The 19,287-nt window shown below is 38.6% G+C and overlaps 1 protein-coding gene across 1 annotated transcript in view; it reads left to right on the top strand.

Moving 5' to 3' along the window:
* Nucleotides 1-19,287, top strand: part of ITPRID1 (ITPR interacting domain containing 1) — a 105,831-nt gene that overhangs the window by 33,191 nt on the left and 53,353 nt on the right. The window contains exons 6-9 of the mRNA XM_040259684.1: nt 2,381-2,467; nt 4,468-4,670; nt 8,431-9,005; nt 15,994-16,051. Of these exons, the coding sequence (XP_040115618.1) occupies nt 2,381-2,467; nt 4,468-4,670; nt 8,431-9,005; nt 15,994-16,051 (923 nt within the window). The remainder of the gene's footprint in view (nt 1-2,380; nt 2,468-4,467; nt 4,671-8,430; nt 9,006-15,993; nt 16,052-19,287) is intronic.

Here is a 19,287-nt window from a genome sequence, read left to right as displayed (position 1 = left end):
AGAAAAATGGAGGTTCTTTAATTGTCCTAAAGGAGTGAGCAGATTAAATCAGTAAATGCTGACTTAAGGGGAAATTTAATGAAAATATATTCCTAAATGGTATTCTACCAAAATTCAGCTATTCATGAGAACTTGTTCATAAAATAGTTACATTCATATTTTCACATTGCCAATGTCATTGATTATCATGCTATTAACTAGACAATATTACATATAATTTCCAGTGCTAGGTAGAAAGCAGTTTGAGTTTCCTAATATGAGGATAGACTAGGTCTCAAAATGGTCCCAACAGTGGCAGCAATATCACCTGTGAACTTAATAGAATTCCAAGTCACTTCAGCACACTGCATCAGAAAATTTGGACCTAAGGGTCAGAAATCAATGATTTTTGGAAGCCTTTCAAATATTCTGAAGCACACTCTAGTTTAAGAACCACTGGAGTAGACCATGTGCATTGGAGGGCTGGGAACTCTGCCTCCTCCGCTCTAGTCACTCTTGCATTTTCCATATCATTCAAACTAGTAGAAAACCAAATATTCAATACTGTATTCTTCCAACTCGTATCAATTCACACCTAAATTGCTACTTGGGCATAATTTTCCCCTCTTAGATTATATGTTTTTGCTACTCACAGAACCATATAGAAATAGGGACCACAGAAATTCTTCAGGCAGCTCCTTTTGTGGAAGAGGAAAATGAGAGTCAAGGCCAAGGATGCACCCATGCTCCTCCAGCTTCCTTACAACTGTGACTATATGTAGCTGCCCCTGGATCCAAGTCCAGGCCGGTGACTGGGGAGCTCTGCTGAACATTACAAAGTAAAGCATGAATCTCAAACACGGAGTGAAACAAAAATTATGGCAGGCCTAGGGCACACTGAGAGGAGGCGGGAAGTGAAAGGTATCTTCTGCCTGTCTTCCAAGAAAAGTGAAAGTGGCGGTCACTCAGTCGTGTCCATCTCTTTATACTCCATGGACTGCAGCTCACCAGGCTCCTCTGTCCACGGGATTCTCCAGGCAATAATACAGGGGTAAGGAGCCATTCCCGTCTCCAGGGGATCTTCCCCATCCAAGGATCAAACCCACATCTCCTGCATTGCAGGTGGATTATATACTGTCTGAGCCCATGCATTGGAGAAGGAAATGGCAACCCACTTCAGTGTTCTTGCCTGGAGAATCCCAGGTACAGAGGAGCCTCGTGGGCTGCCATCTATGGGGTCGCACAGAGTCGGACACAACTGAAGCAACTTAGCAGCAGCAGCAGAGCCACCAGGGAAGCCCCTCCAAGGCTCCCAGAAAGCTCAATCATCTATTAAAACAGAATCTTTATTTTTCAGAAATGTGCCCTTTCTCAGCCTTAGGGCAGAGAAGCAATTGAACAAAGATAGGTAGTGCCCAGCTATTCTTACCAAACATGGACAGGACTAAGGCAAATTCAGGAGCCCATGTAAGATAATTTGTTCTCCTCCTTGGGATAATTGATATCAACATTGTATTCTTCAATAAATTATAATTTTTTGCCAACTTCTATTATATTTGATGAAACTAGGTGAGTTATAGCATATCTAAGCTATATAAAAGTGAACTATAACAGTTCTATTCTGTTTGGAAACACTTTCAAGTGATTTGTACTGCCTATTAGGATAGAGACACACATTTTCGCTTTTACCATAGTAAAGGGAAGCCCAAGTGGCTCAATGGTAAAGGATTCCCCTGCCAATGAAGGAGACACAGGTTCAATCCCTGGGTCAGGAAGATCCCTTGGAGGAGGAAATGGCAACCCACTCCAGTATTCTTGCCTGGAGAATCCCATGGATAGGGGAGTCTTGAGGGCTACAGTCTATGGGGTCTCAAAAGAGTCGGGAACAACTCAGCAAACTGAGCACACACACAGAATAAAGGAGTTTGCTAGTGTTGCACGTGGGTGACAGCACCTGGGGAGTGTTAACTATGCAATATGAAATCCTCCCCCATTATGGGAAGATGCTTCGGTGGCCTCTGAAAGAGGTGCTTACTGTACCTCTTTCATCCCATAATCTTAACTTCTTCCTGAAAGTTAGTGCCTTGCAAAGCTGTATTTCTGAAAGGTTCCCCAATGATTTGCCATCTGTCAAAAGTGAGACATTCTGTCACCTTTGTAATGAGCACTAGCGGGCACCTAACACCTAAATTCTCACACCTTCTGTAACACAACCCTCTTGAAGAGAGGAACAATTCCTCTGCTGCATGCAGTCTCTTCTTCGAAGATGTGGCCGTTATGAGGTGATGAGAAATGAGGAGGAAATGCAAGTGTTTGCTCTGGAAGGGAAAGAGTCACAGTGATCTCCCAGGGGACTCTCTAAATCAACACATCTTATCAGTAGTATTTTCCCCAACTGCAGATCTCTGCATCAGTTTTCAGAAACTCCCACTCTCTCCAGAGGGACCAGTTTCAACTCTTGCCATTCTGCTGCCAGTATACCACAAAGGTATGTGATTTCCAGGCACTTTTTATCCAGAGAAATCGTTCTGTGCAACAGTGGGTTTCATGAAATTACAAACAGGCACTTGAGAAATACTTGTTGAATGAATCAGTGAGAGAATAAATAAAGGATTTCCAAACTCCAGCCTGCAAGGACAATGTGAAAGTCAGTGACGTTGGACTAAATATCTGTCATTGGGGAAATGGCCAGATAAACTATTGGCTCACCCATTTTATGGAATTCTATATAGTGATAAAAGGAATAGACAGAGACAACTTTACTAACTTAGAATGATCTTTAAGTAATATTTTAAGAAGAAAAAAATCAAGATGCAGAAAGATATATAGAATATGTTACTGTTTATAAAGCCAACAAGTGAAAACTATAAAGCATATATATAACTACATTAAAAAAATGCCTAGGAGGATACACATAAATTCAGTAGGAAGGGAGTCAGGATTGGTAGGGGTAATAAACAAGGGAAGAGAGACCCTTATGTAAGATATTATAATTTGTAACAAGGTGAGTGTATTTTATGTTTTTCTTACATGGGTAAATATACATAAAAAGAGTTAATGATGTAGAAAATATTTTTTAATGACAAATCAATCAATACCTATATTCTTGGCCATGAGAATGTGAGCCACTAGAAAACAAGATTATGTTATTTTTGCTCTTTTTTGTCCCCTGGGTGCCTAGCTGAGAGCCTAGAACACGACAGACATTCAATAAATATTTGTGTAAATGAGTAAGATAAAAATTTGTAGATGAAGTCAATAAATAAAATATTAAATCTTTCATTCAAAATTTAGGTTTTTTTGCAGGAGTTTTTTCTCCCTCAAATTTTTTTCTATATTTTGATATCAAATGATTGGCACCTCCAGTTCACCAGTTCTTTCCAATGATTAAAAGATCCAGCCTGAGCCATTTAAGCCCCACAGTAGCCGTTCTTGGCTTATCTTTTCTTCCTTGGTAGAATCAGGAGGCAAAGCACAAGATCTCTATGTCACATAAGAAGGTGTGAACTTGATGTTGGAAGTGATGCTGGGTGGCCTGCCAACTGAGACTAGAGGTGGCTATTGTTGAATGTGTGGATGGCTAAATAAATGAATTATAGTTAATCCAATTTAAATGCTCACATCATGAAAGTAAAATTATCCATGCTGTCTCAAATAAGCTCCCTAGACTTGCATGTAAAGGTAAACAGAAACCTTTAAAGATGATCCTAGGAAAACCTGATTAAAAGTTCTGGTTCCCATGGAGTCCATGAGTTTTAAAGAGTCATTAGCATAGTCACTGAGAAGTTCAGTGATTAGAAAGTGAGGTGGTATATATAAATATAATTTCCAGATAACTGAAGGCTATCATTTTAAGTGCCAACACTGAATAGAACAACTTGAAAAAATACTTCTTTTCAGACAAGTCCAAAAAAATATAGAACATATTTTAACCCCACCTAGGGACTTAAACTCATTATTTGTGATCAGTCTTGCTGTGTCCATTTAGTGATATCCTAAACAAATTTGTATGACTAGGGATGCCCCAGACTGATACTCTTTTTAATTATTATATTTTAATATTTAATAATTTAAATATTCTTTTTAAATATCTCTCTTTTAAAATATTCTACTGTTTTCAGGATTTTCTTCCTTCTGTTTCATATTGACATCATCTACCATTTTTTTGTGGGTATCACTCCACTGCTTCTGGTTTTTGTCCCACAATCTCCCTGCTCCATCTAATTTAACATTTTCATGTTGTGAAATGGAAAACCTGTTAAGTAAATTCATTGCAAAGTACAGACAAGCAGTCCCTGATTGGGGGTAATGGACTATCCTTTGAGGAAGTATATATGAGCTCTAGTAAATACACCATCTGTTTTTGTCTATTCAGATTCCTCCTTTACTTACTATCTGGAAGACTGAGTGAGTGAAGTGACTAGGAGAAAAATGACTTTTGGTTATATGAACTGTTACTGGATAAAGATATTCGTATTTTCACTGCAGCATTCCGGAATGGCTGGAATTTTGGGAAAAAGATCCAGTGGAGATTCTCTTGGATCTGGGGTTTGGTGCTGATGAGCCAGACATCTGCACTCGAATCCCAGCCAGATTCCTGGGTTGTGGCTCAGCAGCCAGAGGAATCGACATCCCTGTTTTTCTTGAAGCTCAAAAGCAGCGAATGGACACTGAGAACCCTAACTTGTACAGTAAGTGAGGACCACTTGGCATCAGAATCTCAGCAGTGGCTATGAGAAGTCAGATGAACCACAGTACTAAGAGGGAGGGATGGACCAGGAGATCTGTGCAGTAGCAATCAACCCCCAGAGCTCAGTGGCTTCAGACAGAAACAGGCTTATGTCTTGATAACTCTCCGTGTTCACTGTGGATTGGTATATACATGATGGGGAATATGGGCTTCCCTGATGGCTCAGATGGTAAAGAATCTGCCTGCTATGTGGGAGCCTCAGTTTCAGTCCCTGGGTCAGGAAGATCCTCTGGAGAAGGAAATGGCTACCCACTCCAGTATTCTTGCCTGGAGAATCCTATGGACAGACGAGCCTGGCTGGTTACAGTCCATTAGGAGGAAGAGAGATCTGTTCCATGATGTTTTCCTTATCCATGGACTTTACTCCACTGTCTGGAACATACTGGTTGGTGATAACAGGGAAAAGGTGGAAATAGAGAACCGTTTGTTGTTGTTCAGTTGGTAAGTTGCATCTAACTCTTTGTGACCCTATGGCACTAGGCCTTAAAGTGTCCTGCTCAGAACCTACACATATCAAGTGTGTTCAGATTTCATTGTCCAGACTAAATCATGTGGCCACGCTTAACTCCAAAAGGGTGACATTGTGCAATCCTACTACATGCAGAGAAGATAATGCTATACTGGTAAATAGCACTCATACAAACCGTAGCCACATACCCAGAGGTCAGAGAAACCAGAATCTGGCAAAGCTTATCATGGGTCACTAAGTGAAACCTTAATTTTCTCATCTATGAGGCTTAGAACACTCTTATTCCACCATGAGCTGTGATTGGTAGTTATAAATATGTCATATCTTCAGATTTGTGGATTAACTAGACTTCCCTGGTGACTCAGACAGTAAAGAATCTGCCTGCAATTCGGGAGACCCGGGTTCAATCCCGTTGCTGAGAAGATCCCCTGGAGAAAGGGATGGCTACCCACTCTAGTATTCTTGCCTAGAGAATTTCATGGACAGAGGAGCCTGGAGGGCTACAGTCCATGGAATCTCAAAGAGTAGGACATGACTGAGTGACTGATGCATGCTTAAATCTTAGTTATCATGCACGCTACAATTTTTTTCCAACTGGTGGTCAGTGAAATATTACTGTCTAGGACACGACTGAGGTTATTCTTGGGGTTTGTGTACTGTGCTCAAACAGTTTGGGAGAAAGATGGCTTGCAGTTAAACAAGTTTATTTACTGCAAGATTTGTTTAATATGCTGAGTTGCACTCTCAGTTTCCTGGAGGGAGTGCAGTGCAGTGTTTTCAAAATCATTTCGTGTAGAACCTCTCTCAGAGGAGTCTTGAAGAATATCTCCTCCATGGAATAGTTCACAGAATTCTGGACTGGGAACATGCCAAGTTTCTATTAATGAAATAAACTCTTCTAAATAAATTCACTGAAAGAAAAGTCAAGAGAAATGAAGTGTTTCTCTCAAATAGATATGTGGAACAGAGGTTTTGCTTAGATTTTTATCTGTTTCTGTTTCCTCTGTTTTCATATGGGTGAAATGGGTGTCAGAAATCTCAGCAATAACATTTTTTAAAAAGGGTATGCAAAACTGCAGGTGTAGCAAACTAATGGTTCTTTACCTTTAGAAGAAATTAATATCATTCTTTGTTGTCTCCTTCTCCAAGCTGCACAGAGATGCAAAATTCTTGATCTATTCTTTATTTGGGGAGAATAGCAACACTTACCGATATTTGAGGACTGTTTGAGCTGATCCGTGAAGTAAATATCTCACAGATGAAATTGACACATGGATTATAGGGAAACAAGAAGTTGGCCCCTGATCCTGTAACTGCTGGCCCCCTCTTATTTCCACCACTTAGCCCTGTGCTAACAGTGCATGATAACTATTCTCACTCAACACTTACTAATACACTTTCAACTCAAGAAAGCTGAGAAGGTCAAATGCAAAATAAGCAATAATAAAATTAGTTGGTTGTCCCAAAGACAGAATGGAAAAGTATGTCTCATTCGAAGTCAGTACAAAAAGTTCAAACTTGAAGGGATGAGAACTGGTTCATTGTTCAGTGTGCCCCAAAGCAAAACAAACAAACAAAAATCCTCATCTGACCCTTCACACTGTTATGTCCTCTGAATTACCTGAACCAATTAAAATTGACAGGCTTTGTCTAAGTATTAAAACCTTCTATAGAATGGATGCTAACCCAATCATAAAGAGTGGAATGATGATTCAATCATGTTCTTAAGCTTACAACTAAATTTAAGTGGGAAGTGTAATCAGAATGTTTCTGAAAACATCTGGAACCCAAGAGTTTCTCTAGGTCTCAACAGAATATCATCATCCTCCATAAGAAGCCCATCATATTGGACTAGAAGGAAGAATAGTCAGTATCTCCATCTTCAGGTGAAGGACACAAAAAGGCACAATGATTTCCTAATGGAGAAGTCTGTACCATTGCTCTGACGGTGCAAATAGAACAGAGAACAGTTTCTACACCAATGGGGCCTTTGACCACTGCTGAGCTATGCAACCCTGCATCTACCACTGGTGTTGAGAGAAGGTTCTGTAATTTTAAAAAAAAGTGTTCCATTTCCATTACTGTGGTTTTATTATCTGGAGATACAAAAATATTTTTTACAATTTTTTTCTAACGAGCCCCAAAATAGCCCTTGTTGCATTCGATCTCTCTCATACTAATTAAGCCAGTTCTTGCATATTGCCTGGATGAGTGAAGACAAGTCATCCAGAAAGACTTATAAGTTGAGGAGCTGGCTTGCTTGGGAAGGTAAATGGATTTTCACCTTAATGACTATCTTCTGTTAGAAGACTAAAGACAAAATATTCCCTTTCTGAGCTGAGCACATTTGTAATTTTAGCTGATATCTATTTAGCATTGTGCTTTTCACAACAGATGTGAGAGACACATAAGACTGGTACTGTTACTTCATTCTCCAGATAAGAAACTGGCCGTTTATATGTGCCAGGCACAGGGCTAAACACCATGAATCTATTAACTCATTTACTTTGTGGTCATACTTCCAGTGATTGGTTGATCTGGAATTTGGATCCAGGCCTTCTGACTCCATATGTCATGATGCTTCCACACTCTCAGGTGAAGGGTGTAGAATTCAGTGCTCCCCAATCTTTTTGACACCAGGAGCCAGTTTTGTGGAAGATAGTTTTTCCTCATACCAAGGCAGGGGAGGGGGATGGTTTCAGGATGATTCAAGCACATTATATTTATTGTGCACTTTATTTCTATTATTAATACCTCAGATCATCAGACATTAGATCCCAGAAGTTGGGGACCCCTGATGTAGCTGGAGATGATGGAGGTAATGATGATGACAGTGTCTGTCTCAAGCTATAGAAGAATCTTCAAGCTTACTTCATACGAAGAAAATGAGTTTACTCTTTGCCCTTTACTTAAACACATGAGATTAATCTCAAGATTCATCCTTGTCTGTAGTTTTTATAGTTTAACACATAGGTATTATTTGCATCTATATAGTTATGCATATTCAACTAAATATAAAAGGTAGTCGCTTTCCCTATAACACAGTGACACTTTGTTATATAGGGGAATCTTGTCCAGTAACCAGTGATATATATACTAAGGAAAAACTTGAGTTTCAGAAATGTAAACTCCTTCCCATCTTGAAAATCAAGTGTGTTCAATCTCTTCAGTTGATGCTACATTAATGCAGTTTCACTGAAACTAAAAATTGTGTGTTTCTTTAATTATTCAGGTCGTTTCCGACAGCTAGAAATACTGGATCACGTGGCCAGTGCTTTCTCGTCTTTGTTGAACGATGTTAACATCCTGCAGAACAAAGCTGAAGAGGAAGATGAAGGGAAAGGTGTGCAAAGAACCTCAGTGAGTGATGCCAAAGAACATCGAAGAAGAATAGGTGAACTTTTTAGGAAAGGTTCAAAGCAGAACATTAGAAAGGATTATAAGCTGGGAGCATCAGAGTCACTGGAGACAATAGACAAATTTTCTATCACCTCTACAGACCCAAGGGAGCGTGGAGCACAGGTATCAGCTGTGACAAAGGAATATGCCCAAAGTCATTTGTCTCCTTCGGCAGAGCATTGGTCTCCTCAAGCCTGTGACAGCTTAACACCTCATCATCCTCCCCGAGCTCTTCTGAGCAAACAGGGGCCTCAGTCATCCATGCTGACCAAGCAGGCTCCTCCTTCCTGTGTGGCTGAGGGGTCAGTCAAGGACAGAACTCGAAAGGAGAATTCAATTCAGACTAATAAACTCAAGAGCTTGTCCCGTCTTTCAGGCAAAGCACCAGACTCCTTCGAAATGGAAGAGGTCAGTGTGTTCACGTCTAAGTGAAGTAACTCTCTCCATGGCATCTTCCGCCTTCCAGCCCTCTTGTAACCCTTTCATCTTTCAGCCCCTCAGCAGTACGTGCTATCATTCCAAACTTCTATTTGGTCTAAGACGTTTAAGGTCATTCTTGTTGCTTCGGTCAGAACTCAACAGCATGAAACCAGCCTTTGCTTTCTCCTATTTCTTTTCCTTTTCTTGTCACAACTGAATTCACAGGTTATTTTTGACTTACTTTTCCTCAATGTCTTATTATGTGTCTCAGTATGCTTTTGTCTGCTCTCTAACTTTCCATGTTTCATCTTCTTTGAAGGTCAGTTCAACTACTTCCCACTCAGTGAAGCTTACCCACCAATCCTCGTCTACATTCTTACAGCCTTGGCAGGGAGAGCTTGTTACAGTAAACATTCTCTGTGTGTGTGTGTGTGTGTGTGTGTGCATGTGTGTGGGTGTTAATGACATCTCCCCTGTTGGACTAAAATCTCCTTCAGGACTAGGTTTTATTCTCAAGAGAATATGTCTTAAAAATACTTCCTCTGCAATGCCTACTGCAGAGCCTTGGACAAAAGAAGTAGGGACTTGGGTTTAATAGTATTTTGTTTGCTTGCTTTGGGATGTAATACTGACATAGCTTGACCCCCATTTCATACATATTCTTTGCCTCTTCATCCCATATTCATTCACACGTGCTAATTTTCATCATTTAGATGGCCTACCCAAATGTACTTCTAAGTCTTTTTACAAATAGATACACATTTTTCACTCACTTCTCTGCTCTTTAATAATTACAAAGAAAGTAGAGAAGAGCAAGTCTTTCCCTCCTTTCCATGTAAATTGTTTGGAAGTGGGGTAGAATATTTATATGGCAGTCCTAATGTCAGGCTAGCTTTCTTCAAGCCCTTTGAGTGTAAGACACTCTACATGTGAGGCCATTGCACATGATGCTCCGGGGCACAGACTCTGCCCTCAAGGCAGCCACAGTGCCAGGCAGGGATGGACACAGAAACCAACAACACGGTAGGGGTGGAGACAGCTCTGTTGCCAAAGCGACAAGTTTGAACCAGCCATGGGGCAGAGACAACCAAGGAAACTGTAGGATGTTGAAACCTGACAATAACTTTAAAAGAAGACTGGGTTAGGTGAATGAATATGCCTATTGGTAAGTCTCCCCATCCCACAAAGAGATAGAAATTGCCTCAGTTTATAACTGTTAATGATCCTAGTATCTATCTATATTTTTGTATGCATACATCTTATGTCAAAAATTATTTTAAGAACCTTAAAATATTAATCTCATTTTAAAACAGTAGCAGAGAGACTTCCCTGGTGGCCCAAGGGAAGTCATCACCTTCCAATGCCGGAAATATAGGTTTGATCCCTGGTTGGGGAGCTAAGATCCCATATGGCTCATGGCCACAAAACCAAAACATAAAACAGAAGTAATATGGTAACAAATTCAATAAAGATTTTTAAAATGGCCTGTATTAAAACATCTTTTAAAAAACCACATAGCATAAAAATGAATACAAATTATAAACAGAGAAAAAAACAGCTTTGGTAAAATACCCTAATTTGAGTATAAACTAAGATGACTCTAAAAAAGAGTATATTGTTTTATTCCATCTTGCAAAACTTATTTAATTACCAAGCTAATAGTTAAATTACTATAAAGAAAATCAAGACAGTCTGCAAGTCGTTAGTCAGTCTGCTGCCTATTTCGTAGGATCTAAACAGGAAACTTCACCAAACTCCAGCCTCTTGACAAGCCCCATTACACTCTACTGTCCCCCTCCTAAGTTTCTTCTGCTTCAGACTAGGTTGACTTAGAAAGAAACAAAATTCATTGTATATCATCTAGTGTGAGAGCACAGGCAGAAATGAATACCATCGTAGTCAATGTAAAGAATTAAGAAAAGAATGTTAGTCCCTGCATGCCATACTTTCAAATATTCATTTATGACAATTATGACAATTACTCAAGGAAAAGATATATATATATAGATACAGATATAGGTATGGGAAGGGAGAACACACTAAGACACTAACAAAAGCCTAAATTAAAAAAAAAACTCACATTTTTTTGGTACATAGTGGGAACTTGGTAAACATTTGTAGATGAGTAAAATTAATATTAGAAGTATTTGATAATATTAATTTAGTCTATGAGTGGCTTTTGTATAAAGACAGAATATCCTGTTGAACTTTGAAGCCAACCTGTGTTTTTGATATTTCCTTAATATTTACCCAGATTTGGTAAAAGGGTGTATGTATATGTAAAGCAGAGAGAGCCTTCAAAATGATATAAAAAAACTATTTGAATTTTGTTTTCTTAAAAAATATATTTAAAATACTACATCCTCATCACACAGGCTGGTAAAATATTTGTTTCACTCAACACCAATATATCATTAAATGAAGCTTGAGTAGATTGTAGCTTAAACAGGAGCTAATGCCAGATTTAATAGTCATTTTTAATGGCAAATTTAAAAATCTAATTATGAAAAATGTGTGCAAAATTGGCAGATTTTCATGGCATTTAAAACATGAGCCAATGTACTTAAATATCTACCTATCAGATTTTCAACTCTGATTAGCCAAATTGCCTCCAGATCAATCTTTGATGTTTTCATTAAAGTACTACTAGAGACTGAATATGGCAATATTTGGCTCACTTCTCAAAATTATGATTCCAACAAAGTTGTATGTAGATAATTTTAATGCAAAAATCAACATATTTTTGTGTTTAACTTTACCTAAACTAAGTCTGTTCATTTCTTTTTTAATTCTCAAATATATGAAGAGAATTTAATACTTATGAAACTTCTGTAATTGTAGACTCTCTTAGGGTGCTTCTTTGTATATGCAATATAACATCTTTAACTTTCCCTTTGCTTATATACAAGGATCCTTCTCTCTGGAACTCATTGAGAATGTTGCCCATCTTATTAAATAATGCCAGTCAGCATCTTGTTTAGATGGGAAATGTTTCCAAAGCAATCATCATTTCTTTGTTTTATTTTTTAAATTTATTAGTAAGTTTGGCCCAGGTAGAATGACCCAGGAATATACCTGGTTTCCACTTGAAGTTATTGGGACTTTTTTTGTTGTTGTTCTTTTATTTAATAGATGAATAGATACTTTACATTGCACTAAGTGGATTTTTCTCCAGGGTAATGCTCACAGCAAAACATTTTCTTATTATATTAAAAAATGTACATGGTATACACTGGTTTGAGTGTTAAGAAGTATATCTACTCAATTACAAGTGTAAAGTAACTTCTCTGAAAAAAGGATATGAAAGATTAAGTTCAGTTGCTCAATCGTGTCCGACTCTTTGCGACCCCATGAATCGCAGCACGCCAGGCCTCCCTGTCCATCACCATCTCCCGGAGTTCACTCAGATTCACGTCCATCGAGTCCGTGATGCCATCCAGCCATCTCATCCTCTGTCGTCCCCTTCTCCTCCTGCCCCCAATCCCTCCCAGCATCAGAGTCTTTACCAATGAGTCAACTCTTCGCATGAGGTGGCCAAAGTACTAGAGTTTCAGCTTTAGCATCATTCCTTCCAAAGTAATCCCAGGGTTGGTCTCCTTCAGAATGGACTGGTTGGATCTCCTTGCAGTCCAAGAGACACTCAAGAGTCTTCTCCAACACCACAGTTCAAAAGCAGCAATTCTTCGGCGCTCAGCCTTCTTCACAGTCCAACTCTCACATCCATACATGACCACTGGAAAAACCATAGCATTGACTAGATGGACCTTAGTCGGCAAAGTAATGTCTCTGCTTTGTAATATGCTATCTAGGTTGGTCATAACTTTTCTTCCAAGGAGTAAGCGTCTTTTAATTTCATGGCTGCAATCACCGTCTGCAGTGATTTTCGAGCCCCAAAAAATAAAGTCTGACACTGTTTCCACTGTTTCCCTATCTATTTCCCATGAAGTGATGGGACCGGATCCCATGATCTTCGTTTTCTGAATGTTGAGCTTTAAGCCAACTTTTTCACTCTCCTCTTTTACTTTCATCAAGAGGCTTTTTAGTTCCTCTTCACTTTCTGCCTTAAGGGTGGTGTCATCTGCATATCTGAGTTGGAAAAGAAATGCAAAAAAGCAAAATGGCTGTCTGGGGAAGCCTTACAAATAGCTGTGAAAAGAAGCTAGAAGCCAAGGAGAAAAGGAAAGCTATAAGCATCTGAATGCAGAGTTCCAAAGAATAGCAAGAAGAGATAAGAAAATCTTCTTCAGGGAACAATGCAAAGAAATAGAGGAAAACAACAGAATGGGAAAGACTAGAGATCTCTTCAAGAAAATTAGAAATACCAAGGGAACATTTCATGCAAAGATGGGCTTGATAAAGGACAGAAACGGTATTGACCTAATAGAAGCAGAAGATATTAAGAAGAAGTGGCAAGAATACACAGAAGAACTGTACAAAAATGATCTTCACGACCCAGATAATCACAATGGTGTGATCACTCACCTAGAGCCAGACATCCTGGAATGTGAAGTCAAGTGGGCCTTAGAAAGCATCACTACGAACAAAGCTAGTGGAGGTGATGAAATTCCAGTAGAGCTATTTCAAATCCTGAAAGAGGATGCTGTGAAAGTGCTGCACTCAATATGCCAGCAAATTTGGAAAACTCAGCAGTGGCCACAGGACTGGAAAAGGCCAGTTTTCATTCCAATCCCAAAGAAAGGCAATGCCAAAGAACGCTCAAACTACCACAGAATTGCACTCATCTCACATGCTAGTAAAGTAATGCTCAAAATTCTCCAAGCCAGACTTCAGCAATACGTGAACCGTGAACTTCCTGATGTTCAAGCTGGTTTTACAAAAGGCAGAGGAACCACAGATCAAATTGCCAACATCCGCTGGATCAAGGAAAAAGCAAGAGAGTTCCAGAAAAACATCTATTTCTGCTTTATTGACTATGCCAAAGCCTTTTACTGTGCGGATCACAATCAACTGTGGAAAATTCTGAAAGAGATGGGAAAACCAGACCACCTGACATGCCTCTGAGAAATCTGTATGCAGGTCAGGAAGCAGCAGTTAGAACTGGACATGGAACAACAGACTGGTTCCAAATAGGAAAAGGAGTACGTCAAGGCTATATATTGTCACCCTGCTTATTTAACTTCTATGCAGAGTACATCATGAGAAACGCTGGACTGGAAGAAGCACAAGCTGGAATCAAGATTGCCGGGAGAAATATCAATAACCTCAGATATGAAAGATTAAAACAGAAGGAATAAATATTTCTTCTTACATTGCTGAGCCATTTTCTCATGTCCTATTTATTCATGGGTTAAAGGTAATTTTGGGTCATGTGTACCACAATGTTTAAAATGTTCGTATCGTTTGATTCAGCCCTCAATGTTCATAAATCAATCCCATATAAATAATTAAATGTAGAAATAGATTTTAGCTGCTAAGTCATGTTGAACTGTTTTGCGACCCCATGGACTGTCGCCCGCCAGTCTCCTCTATCCATGGAATTTTCCAGGCAAGAATATTGGAGTGTGTTGCTATTTCCTTCTCCAAGGGATCTTCCAGACCCAGGGATTGAACCCGTGGCTTTTGTGTCTCTGCATTAACAGGTGGATTACATTTAGGTACAAGGATACTCATCTCAGCAGCATTTCTGTTTGCAAAATCCAAAAAACATTCCATCATTAAGAGAAACATTATAAATCAATGTATCTCAAAATATAGCCTATTGTGCACTCATTAAAGGTGGTATTTTCAAAGAAATTTTATAATATGAGGGGAAAAGGTCCTTCCAAATTTTGAATGAAAAAATTTGAGTACATTACTCTATCCAGAATAAATGTATTAAAAGAAAGCTTGCAAAGACACACTCCAAAATATTAACACTAACCATTTTTTTACCTTCTTTGACTTTTTATATTTATCAAGTTTCAGTAGTGAACTGTTATTATTTTTAAAGAAATAATTATTATTTAGTTTTAGCAATGATTTATTCTCATTAAAGAGTAGTATTCATTAATTTCTTTTTTATAAATTTATTTATTTTAATTGGAGGTTAATTACTTTACAATATTGTATTGGTTTCCACCACAGGTATACAAGAATTTTTAAAATAAATTCAACCTTGTTAATTTGGAAATCAGATTTTCTTTTAGCTTTCTAAGATTTACATAGCAACTGAGTTATGAATTTCCTAAATTGCTCTCCACAAATTTACCAAGTTGTAAATAAATCTCTTAGAGAGCTAAAATTAAATATGGGAAATAACTTACTTTCTCCAAATATAGTTAATGCTCTTTAGGAGCAAAAAAAATAAAACCTTCCTAGCCTGGTGGGCTGCCATCTATGGGGTCACACAAAGTCAGACACGACTGAAGCAACTTAGCAGCAGCAGCAGCAGCAGGTTACTAGTAATAATATTATGTAAGTTTAGCTCAAATGTCACATCTTCACCCTAGGCAGGGTCTCTATTCCTCCCACCCAGACATAATCTTTCGCTTTCCCCCCTCTTTTTTACTTTTGAATAAAGCTTTAAATTTTTATTGACATAAGAGACTTGATTGAATGGAGTAATGGATTCTGTAGCTATAAATGTGAAAACATTGTAAACATGCAAGTGCTTCCCAAATTGATTTGAACGTTTATCCCAATTCCAATTATTTATTTCTTTGATAGCCTTTGGCCAAGCATGAGGCCAGGGACGGAACCCACACCTCCTACAGTGGAAGTGCTGCATCTTAACCACTGGACCACCTGGGAGGCCCCTCTTTCCCTCATCTTATCTCCCTTAGTTCTTTGAATCTTTGATATGAGTGCCTTGTACATGTCACTTGCCTGCAGCAGCCTGCTAGCTTTTTGAAGTCAGATATCATGTTTAATCCTCTTAGTAGGAGCCAGTCGATATTCATTATATGTTGATTAAACAAATTAAGTGAATTTATTATGAAAGCATTTCTAATAAGGTTGATACATTTTGGTGTCTCAGGTCCAGAGCTTTGAAGAAGAGACCAGCAATCCTGTTGACATGACTTCAGGAGCCATAGGTAAGACTTCACCAAGGTATACAACTTCATCTTTCAGAAAGAAAATGTAATGAACTAGTACTCAACTTTCTTAATATGTAGAGCTTAAATTATGTTTAGGAGATGCGATACGTACTATTACTACTACTTGCACCTACTACTACTTACTAGCAATGCATAGGTACGTGTAAATTTCGAAATAATTACTACAGAAATGCTCAATATTCCTGGGGCTGATATAGTTTGTGTTCTGTCTAACAAAAACACTATATGACCTGAACAGTCTAGTGGAACGGATTTCACACAGAACTGGGACTGAGTGAATACGTTCTTACTCCTACTGACAGTTGCTTGCTGTTACACAAGTCATACCAATTTAGTGGACCTTAGTTTTTCCATGTGTGATAAAGAGAGAAGTGTAGATAATTTTAAGTTCTCTGCTGGCACTTATAATCTAAATTAAGTGATTCTATAACCATCATATTACACTCTCAATGGAAACAAGTTGCCTAGATGTAACTTTCCAAGTCATCTCTTGGATTGATGTTATATCATCCCAGACAACAGAGAAGGAAGTCTTTCTCTACTGCTGAGTCTTATGCTGCCATTCAGCCATCACTATGATTCAGCATTTCCATGATCCTATAACAGAGCTAAAAGTAGACAGGGTTTAGTGAAGCAAAATAGAGCAGATGAAGCTTGTGCATTTCCTGGAAGAAAATATGCAAATTTTAAATTTAATTTAGTATGGTGTCAAACACATCTTTTTCATTACAAAGTGTATGTATGGGCCTCATTTTGCTAAATGCTGTTTAGAAATTATGCATTAGTAATTATAGGGTCCTGCTGATTACATAAATTGTTATCCTGCTCTTCGAAGTAATTACCACCTAACCTACATTGAGGTTTATAAGACAGAAATAAGCATCTGTTTTCCATCTAATTGAATGATTCTCAGTGAAGCTGGAGGTCCCCTTGCTGATAAGAATTGCCTTCCTTGACATTCAATTAAGAGGTCTGCTGATATCATGTAAGTCACCTCAGTCATTCTGAAAAATGATTCGGAAAGTTAGGCAAAAGCGCTAATCTACATTTAATCTCAGATTCAGAGAGCAAATTAAGATGGGTGAAGATTAACATAATGGAGAAAATATTAATTCTAGTAAAGCAAATCTGATTTTATTACTTTCAAAACCAATGTTGTTAACCCAAGAAAAATAGGACTGAGAAGAAATAAGTAAAACTAGCTTGATTAATGGGGAAAGAGGAAACTATTACTATGGATTCAGTTCAGTTCATTCGCTCAGTCTTGTCCGACTCTGCGACCCCATGAATCACAGCACACCAGACCTCCCTGTCCATCACCAACTCCCGGAGTTTATCCAAACTCATGTCCATCTAGTCGGTGATGCCATCCAGCCATCTCCTCCTCTGTCGTCCCCTTCTCCTCCTGCTCCCAATCCCTCCCAGCATCAGGGTCTTTTCCAATGAGTCAACTCTTCGCATGGGGTGGCCAAAGTATTGAATGGATTATATGTACATAAATTGTATATGCACATATAATATATATATGCACATATGAAATAATGAATATTGACACAAAGTTCAAAAGATTGCACAAAAGATGAAGGCACATGGGCTGTTTGACCAATAGGATGTAGAAGAAGTGATGCTGTGCCTCTTCCAAGCATATCCTTTAACTCATCCGACTGCCTCCTGGCTCTTAAGATACCTGCTCTTGGAACATTTCTTCTGAGAACCTGGTCCTCATACTGTGTGAAAACTGCAACACATAGGTATGCCACATGTGTGACCACTTTGAATGAGTATCCCATACACCATCCTTGTTACCTAGTCCAGTCAGACTTTAAATGGCTCCAGCCCAGATGCTATCTGACTGCAGCTGCCTAAGACAATCCAAGCAACAAATGCATAGCTGAGCTGAATCAGTCCATGGAACTGTGAAAGTAATAATAAATTGTAGTTTTAAGCCACATGTGTGAAAGTGAAAGTGTTTGTCCCTCAGTTGTGGCCAAGTCTTTGTGACCCCTTGGATTGTAGCTCACCAGGCTCCTCTGTCCATGGAATTCCCCAGGCAAGAATACTGGAGCGGGTTGCCATTTTCTTCTCCAGGGAGTCTTCCTGACCCAGAGACTGAACCTGGGGCTCCCACATTGCAGGCAGATTCTTTACTGTCTGAGCCAACAGGGAAGCAACAATAAATTGTAGTTTTAAGCCACACAGACACACACAAATAGATGAAGGCATGAAATGAACTCTTCAAATACCTTTAACACTTAAAGACATTTTATACTTCATCTACTCATGTACAATGCTCTGAACATTAGCAGGAAAAGTGTATTTAAGCATTTCCCTAAATAAATGAGCAAAATTTCTTATGAAAGTTTAGAACCCAAGGCCACAAACGCACCATCCTCCCTTTATCACTGAAAAATTATCACTGGAATGACAAAGAATATAAATATAAGAAGGAAACAAATAACAGTGTAATTAGAAGGCTGAGAACGAAATCATTCATGTTCTAGAATCCTTGAAGAGTTTGTTTGAGATATATTGTGAGTGAAGTTGCAGACAAATCTACATTAAGAGCTCACCTAGGTTTTAAAGAGTTAAGTGTACATGTTATGGTCATAATTTTCAAAAGAATCTAAGTTAACTCTCAAATTAGGCAAGGTATACCTTTCCTGTCGCTTTTTAATATCAGCAAACACAGAAAAATTACCACAATATCTAGTAGTTCACAATTACAGGCTATTTCAAGAAATGCCCACAAATGAAAGAATGACTACAAAGAATCATTAAGAATCCTCAGAAATGAATATCCTCAGTGAGATGTATGAAGACACTGCTTCTATGTAAGAGAACAACCTCTAGTAAGTGACCATTCGTTTCAGGTAAAATACACAGTGTTTGATTCTGTTTTTGATAATGACTAAGTAACCCCTAATGGCCAACCTTCCCACAGATAACTCTGAATTCTCAACAAAGCAACCTAAAGTCACTAGAGAGTGACCAGAAGCAGGCAGACTGTGCAGAAGGCTTCAACACTTGGGATAAAACAATGCCACTGAGTGAATTTCCTGTTTTTTTTGTTTGTTTGTTTTTTAAGTCATTTAGCCTAAAGCAAGAGCTTATTTACATCACTCTAAAAATTTTTTTAGAAATTATCAGTCTTACTAGCTAGAAAAATCAGAAGACAGAGTTTAGGGCAGTAACAAAAACTGGAAAGTGAGGGG

The sequence above is a fragment of the Oryx dammah genome, unplaced genomic scaffold, assembly GCF_014754425.2.
Source record: "Oryx dammah isolate SB20612 unplaced genomic scaffold, SCBI_Odam_1.1 HiC_scaffold_18, whole genome shotgun sequence".
Taxonomy (NCBI): domain Eukaryota; kingdom Metazoa; phylum Chordata; class Mammalia; order Artiodactyla; family Bovidae; genus Oryx; species Oryx dammah.
The sequence above is the reverse complement of the archived record's forward strand: the minus strand, read 5'-3'. Positions and strand labels throughout refer to the sequence as shown.